The 6,219-nt window shown below is 42.5% G+C and overlaps 1 protein-coding gene across 1 annotated transcript; it reads left to right on the top strand.

The window, feature by feature from the left end:
• Positions 1–3,972: 3,972 nt before the first annotated feature.
• Positions 3,973–5,968, top strand: exosc3 (exosome component 3). The gene is made up of 4 exons (XM_063485053.1): positions 3,973–4,216; positions 4,564–4,713; positions 4,842–4,993; positions 5,096–5,968. Exons 1-4 carry the CDS (start codon positions 3,992–3,994, stop codon positions 5,301–5,303), a joined length of 735 nt encoding a protein of 244 aa, XP_063341123.1. The 5' UTR covers positions 3,973–3,991; the 3' UTR covers positions 5,304–5,968.
• Positions 5,969–6,219: the final 251 nt, after the last annotated feature.

The following is a 6,219-nucleotide window of genomic DNA, read 5'->3' as shown; positions in this document are numbered from 1 at the left end:
CATACCCACATTGGGGGCTTGCGTTTTTCATTTTTCTAGGTGACGCTACTGAGCCAATTTTCCCTTGATATTTCTGAGGACATTAAAATACGTAAATTTTCACCAGACCTGACGTGCGTGCAAAATTTCATGAGTTTTTGAGCATGTTTAGGCCCTCAAAAGACCGATTCATTTGCCGTAATAATAATAATAATAAGAAGAAGAAGAAGAAACGGAGCAGATACAATAGGGCCTTCGCACTCTCGGTGCTCGGGCCCTAATTAAAGCTGCAAGCAGCGATATGAGGGCCCTCGCACCCCAGCACGTCGAGCCAAGCCCAACACCTAAAACCAGTGCGTCCGATCTGATGTCACATTGATGGAATTCATGCATTTAACCACCAGCTAACATTTCATCTAATTCAACCATTATTATAGTCATCCCACTAGGTGGCGCTCTAACCATTACTGACAAATGGCATAACAAACATTTCCGAGCTCGAGTCTCATCACGCCTGCGACCTTTGGGAGAGATTGGACATTGTGTTTTTGAGTGATAGCAGATTACTGCTTTTTGGCGAGTGATTGAAACTCCACGTGCCGCCATGACCACCCCGTTTCCCTGAACGTAAAAAGCTTCGCAATTTAACATCACAAAGGTCTTTAGATTCCACACACTCGAGATTGCGGCAATATGATGAAATCCCTTGGAGGAGTTCGTCAAAGAACGGTGCCTTAAAAGAGGTGAAAATGTCGCCAAAATTACACATTAATTTTAAAATGGCTGACTTCCTGTTGGATTTGGGATATTGCTCCAAGAGACTTTTTTGTACATCTTGATATCTTCCATAAGCTTACCAGGTTTCAGACTCATAGATGAAACACAGAGCGAGGGCTGATGTTTTGAAATATTGTAGGGGGCACTGTGGAGCCATTTTGCGCTATTCAATGAACGTGATGAGAGAATCTGAAAGCCCTCATCACATTGGAGGTGTACGCCAAATTTCAAGACATTTTAAACTGTCCAAGCCCCTCAAAATCCGCTTCATCTTTCATGTTGAACTGCATTGCCACCAGGGTGCGCCGTTCAGTTTAAAGTCACAATTTTCTCACTGAAGCATCACAAGGGACTGATCGTGATATTCACTGCTTTTGAGGTGCCCAAAGAAAAATGGGCACATCAATCTGTTCAGGGCAGGTCTGACATCATGCCTGTAAAGTCTGGTACTGATCAGATTGGATTTCATTGAGTTATACTAATTTGTTTCTTAATGGCGAGACATCAATATTCGCCATGCTGCTGGGGTCACACCCTTTTGCGAAAAGTCAGTTTTCACTGTAACCCAAGACCAACTCCTTAAGGCTTTCCTGGAGAAATTTGAGGTTTCAGATGTCACCCATCACAATACTGTACCCCAAAGTGTAAAACATGGCATTTCCTGTTCCCACTAGGTGGCGCTCTCCCTGGTGTCAAATGTGGCAGTTGAAAAATGTTCAGGGGTGGAGCCTTATTATATGTGTGCTCTTTGGTCCAGATCGGACCATGTATGACAGAATGAGAGGCAGTAAGATTTTCATGGCGAGTCATCGAAATTCGCCGTGGCGCCACGGCCTCACCGTATCCCGAAAACTCAAAAGCTCCGCAACTTAACATGGCCCGGGTGTGTAGTTTTTGTTTATTTTTTTAATTTAAACTTTATTTATCACATTTTAGACATACAGTCAAGTAAAACAGGAATCACATAAAAGATAACATTGCAGTATTACAATGAGGAACAAAGAGAGTGACAGGGACAAAAGTGAGTACAAAAATAAAATAAATTAAGGGGAAAATAAATAAACAAAAGTTTGCAAGAGCCAAAATCAAGTTAGCAGTTTCAAACGGTTACAGATGTTAACAGTCTTGAGAGCCTTAGTGTTTTTTGATGAGGAGATTGTCCTTATATATTGTGCAAGTTCCATTTTTAATACAAGAAGTTCAGGCTTTCTGCCGAGGACTTTGCTTTTGTGTATATGAAATTTTGCCAAAAATAAAACCAAATTTATAAAGAAGAAAGCATCATTGTCCTTGTCTTTAAAATTATAATAGCCAAAGATAACATCCTTGTAGTATAGTTGAAAATTAGGGAGAACAGAGTCAGTAATAAACTTGTGGAAATCCTTCCAGAATTTACATGTAAATTTACATAACCAAAACAAATGAGTAACAGTTTCAGGTTGCTCTTGACAGAAGGTACAATTTACATTTATTTCAGCCATAAATTTGAACAAATATTGTTTGGTGGTGTAAAACTTATGAATCAATTTAAAGGAAATCTCTTTAATTTTGTTCGTTAAGAAAAACCTTTGTGGTAAAGTCCAAACTTTTTTCTATTCAATATCTGTTACAAAAGCCCAGGTGTGTAGTTGACACTGACCAAATATGAAGCTTATACAACCAAATCCCAAGGAGGAGTTCGCGAAAGTACAAGGCGTGGAAATGGTAAAATCAGAGCCCAAATGTGACCTTTAATTCAAAATGGCGGACTTCCTGTTGTGTTTAGTCGGAGCGGCTGCAAAGTTGAAGTCTGGACGTAGCGTTTTTGTGGGAGGAACGTTTTAGTGACTCATCCAAGTGACTTCTTCAGTCGGTGTTTAGAAAAAAAACGGTCCACCCCAGTTCTAAACACCGGGTCTCTGTGGCTTTTAAACCCCCAAAACACGCTGCGCCAAAAACTGGTCCACCCCAAGGATCGGGTCCCCCGACACAAACAGAGTAACATAGTGTACGCTGTTAAGTGCCAGGAGGATTGCCAGCTACGTGGATGGCACAACACAGAAGAGCTACCTCGTCAGAACAGGACTCTGCAGTCTATTTACACCTACAGGCCAGTGGACACTCTTTCAAGGATGAGGATGTACACATCCTGGACAGGGAGGAACGCTGGTTTGAGCGCGGAGTCAAGGAGGCCATTTACGTGAAAAGGGAAAGACCATCTCTGAATCGAGGAGGGGGCCTAAGGGTACATCTTTCACCATCTTACAATGCTGTGATTGCAGCCATTCCCCAACTCTCTGTGAATGGTACTCATGGCCATTGATCAGTGGTCTTTGATCAGTGGGTTTAGGTCAGTGGTTGTTGATCAATGGTCATGAGAATTTGCATAATTATGATTAAGGAACTGACCTCACAGCCCATTGTTCCTTCAGTGGGCTGGTTTCAGTCATTATGCAAATGTACTGTTTATAAGATTGGGGAAACCTGCAGTCAGCTGAGACTGAAGAAGTCACTTGGATGAGTGACGAAACATTTCTCCCACAAAAACGCTACGTCCAGATGAACAGAATCAACTTTTTGGAGATTTACTTTCCTGGATGATTGAGAATTTATCAAGACACAAAATGTAACAACTAAATCATTAATTATATAATGTGACATAACTGTTGTATTGCAAATTAATTTAGATTAGATCCCCTATCTACATATTTATGTATTTATTTAGTTGTTTATTTAGGTGTACAATGATCATCACTGTAAATGACACTTTTTTTTCTTGTAAATTATAACGTAACGCTTGGATTTTTGTTTTTTCACTGTTTATTTAATTGTTTGTTGATACAATTGGGACTTCACTGTTGAACCTTTTTTCTCAGACTCAACCCTATTTTTTGTTTTTCTTGTCTTTCAATCTACTGTCATACCAAAGTATCTGGCAAATAAAATAACACTATAATGTTGTATGATTTTGTTCTCAATTTATAATCACTTTGTGATTTTAAATATCATATTTAATAAAGAGACGTGTTAAAAATGAAGTAAAGATCAGTCAGACCTGGTAACAATGGTTTGGGTCACACATGTATTTGTTTTTGTTTTGTTTTTTAAATCTACCAACAAATTATTGGCATGTTTGCCAGCTTGTTGCAATACCTCCTGACTGACAGAGGGCGCTGTTGGATGTTTCCTGCGTGTCTTACTGGGGGGGGGGGGGGGGGTTCCGGTGGAACACAACAACAACAGAATAGGCGGCAGCATGTTTTCTACCGTGAAGGAAAGGGTTGGGGAGGTGCTGTTACCGGGGGACGAGTTCTCCTTCGAGGCCGAAGAGAACATTTCTCTGACGGCGCCGGTGAAGTCGGAGAAGGTGGTGTGCGGTCCGGGCCTGCGGCGCTGCGGTGGCCGGCTAGTGGTGTGTAAGAGCGGCGTGCTGCGACACAAGGAGCCCAACGTGTTCTGGATCGATTCCCAACAGAGAAGGGTGAGAGAAATATTAGTAAGATAACGCCAGTGTGAGTTTCTGCTAACATAATTCATCGATAGGCGCTGGTTTTCTGCTCTCTGGATGCTAATTTATCTCAGAAACCTGGAAGCGTGAAAAGTGTGTTTCTCTCAGTGTTAAAGTATAACCCTGAATTAATCTCAGCACCAAGCAGACCTCCGGAAGCTCTCATGTTTTGGTCTGAAACTTCCTCCTGCAGGTTAATTCATAAGTATACAAAAATTGAAATGGAGTCTGGCAGTGTCCAGTGGAAGTGCGCAGTAAAGCTGCGTCGGAATGTAAAGCAGTGCGTGCTGGGAGCTGATTATGTCTCTCTTTATCCTCAGTATGTCCCAGCTAAAGGAGAGAGCATCATCGGGATCGTCACCGCCAAATCTGGAGATATCTTCAAGGTGGACTTCGGAGGGAGTGAGCAGGCGTCTCTGTCCTACCTGGCATTCGAAGGGGCGACCAAGAGGAACAGACCCAACGTCCAGGTATCCAAAAATCAGACTGGAGTTTGGTGTGCAGGGAACTCTAAAGGTAATCCACCTTTAGGTTAAAGAGAGCCACTGTAATGATTCCCCCTCTCTCCTCCCTGTGTGTTTGTGTGTCACCTGTACAGATGGGCGACCTGGTGTTTGCTCAGTTCCTCATAGCCAATAAGGACATGGAACCAGAGCTTGTGTGTATTGACAGCTCAGGACGAGCCAATGGGATGGGAGTGTTTGGAACAGGAGGTCTGCTATTCAGAGTCTCTCTTGGTCTCGTCAGAAGGTAACTGACACACGGCACCCTCTGCAGCTCATGTAATGACACCAGCATTTGTATTTAGGATAATTTATAATAAAGCCTAAATATTACTCCCCCCCCCTTCAGGCTGCTGGCACCCCAAAGCAACATCCGCTCAGACCTCGAGCAGCTTTTCCCATGTGAGCTCGTGGTCGGGATGAACGGACGCATTTGGGTCAAATCGGCCAGCGTGCAGCAGACGCTGATCATCGCAAACCTGTTGCAGAGTGCCGAAACCATGACGGCCCAGCAGAGACAGCAGCTGTTCAGGAAGGTCCAGCAGGGGGCGTTCTAGACGACTTCTTGACTCCAGGACACCGACTGAACCAGCAGAGGCCACACTGTAGACCACTTCAGACCTGAGTCCAGGTGTAATGCTGCAGTGATGTCACTCCTGGGCTCTGTGACATCACACTGAGCGTGGCTACAGCTGTTCAGTGTTTAAAGGATCATTACATGTTTTCACATGGAGCTCCAGTCTGAACGTTTTTGAAAAGCAGCTGTCAAAGAACCTGCCTACTCAAAAACCACAAACATGACAGACTATCAAGATGAAAATAAATAAAACTAGATGAGGGTGGAATATTTTAAAAAATGTCTAATGTCAAAATTATAAATGTTCAGAAAAGTTGAGGATTGACCAAAGAGCAGCTCTTTCCTACAATCCTGGAGCAGTTTGGTGACAGTCTGTGCCTTTTTCACCATGATGGAGCACCACGTCACATAGTAAAGTGATCTCAGAGGCTCAGAGATCTGCATATTAATATCTCCTATCCAGGACCAGAAAATTCCACGAGTATTAATGAGATTGAGAATCTGATCAACTGGAGTGCTGATGAGGCAGGAATGGATCTAGAGCACATTACGGAGATCTGTAGAGGTTACAAAGAAGGGTCAACACTGTAAATACTAACTGTGCATCCATTTGATTTATTTGCCAATAAAAGCCTTTAAAATGTATGAATTGCTTTGTTCTCTATGAGATGGAGACATTTAAAAAAGCTGAAGCACAAATTTCTGACACTGTCAAAACTTTTAGTCATGATTGTTTTCTTTTTTTAAATTGGCTCCAAGTCCAACATGAACAGCTTGGCTTCCTGATGGCAGATACAGCAGCAGCAGCAGCATAACTGGAGACACTGAGTGATAAAATTTGTATTTTCATGATTCCTTTAGATTTTCAGATAGTTTGAAGTTGATAATTGTCCCCC

The sequence above is a fragment of the Pelmatolapia mariae genome, linkage group LG2 (assembly GCF_036321145.2).
Source record: "Pelmatolapia mariae isolate MD_Pm_ZW linkage group LG2, Pm_UMD_F_2, whole genome shotgun sequence".
Taxonomy (NCBI): domain Eukaryota; kingdom Metazoa; phylum Chordata; class Actinopteri; order Cichliformes; family Cichlidae; genus Pelmatolapia; species Pelmatolapia mariae.
Note: the sequence above shows the minus strand (reverse complement) of the source record. Positions and strands in the feature narration are given on the sequence as shown.

What these genes read in the sequence shown, in the direction of transcription:
- exosc3 (XM_063485053.1), top strand. Translation starts at nt 3,992, where the DNA reads ATGTTTTCTACCGTGAAGGAAAGGGTTGGGGAGGTGCTGTTACCGGGG. An exon ending in TCGATTCCCAACAGAGAAGG is followed by an intron (nt 4,217 to 4,563) that starts GTGAGAGAAATA and finishes CTTTATCCTCAG; the next exon opens with TATGTCCCAGCTAAAGGAGA. An exon ending in GGAACAGACCCAACGTCCAG is followed by an intron (nt 4,714 to 4,841) that starts GTATCCAAAAAT and finishes TCACCTGTACAG; the next exon opens with ATGGGCGACCTGGTGTTTGC.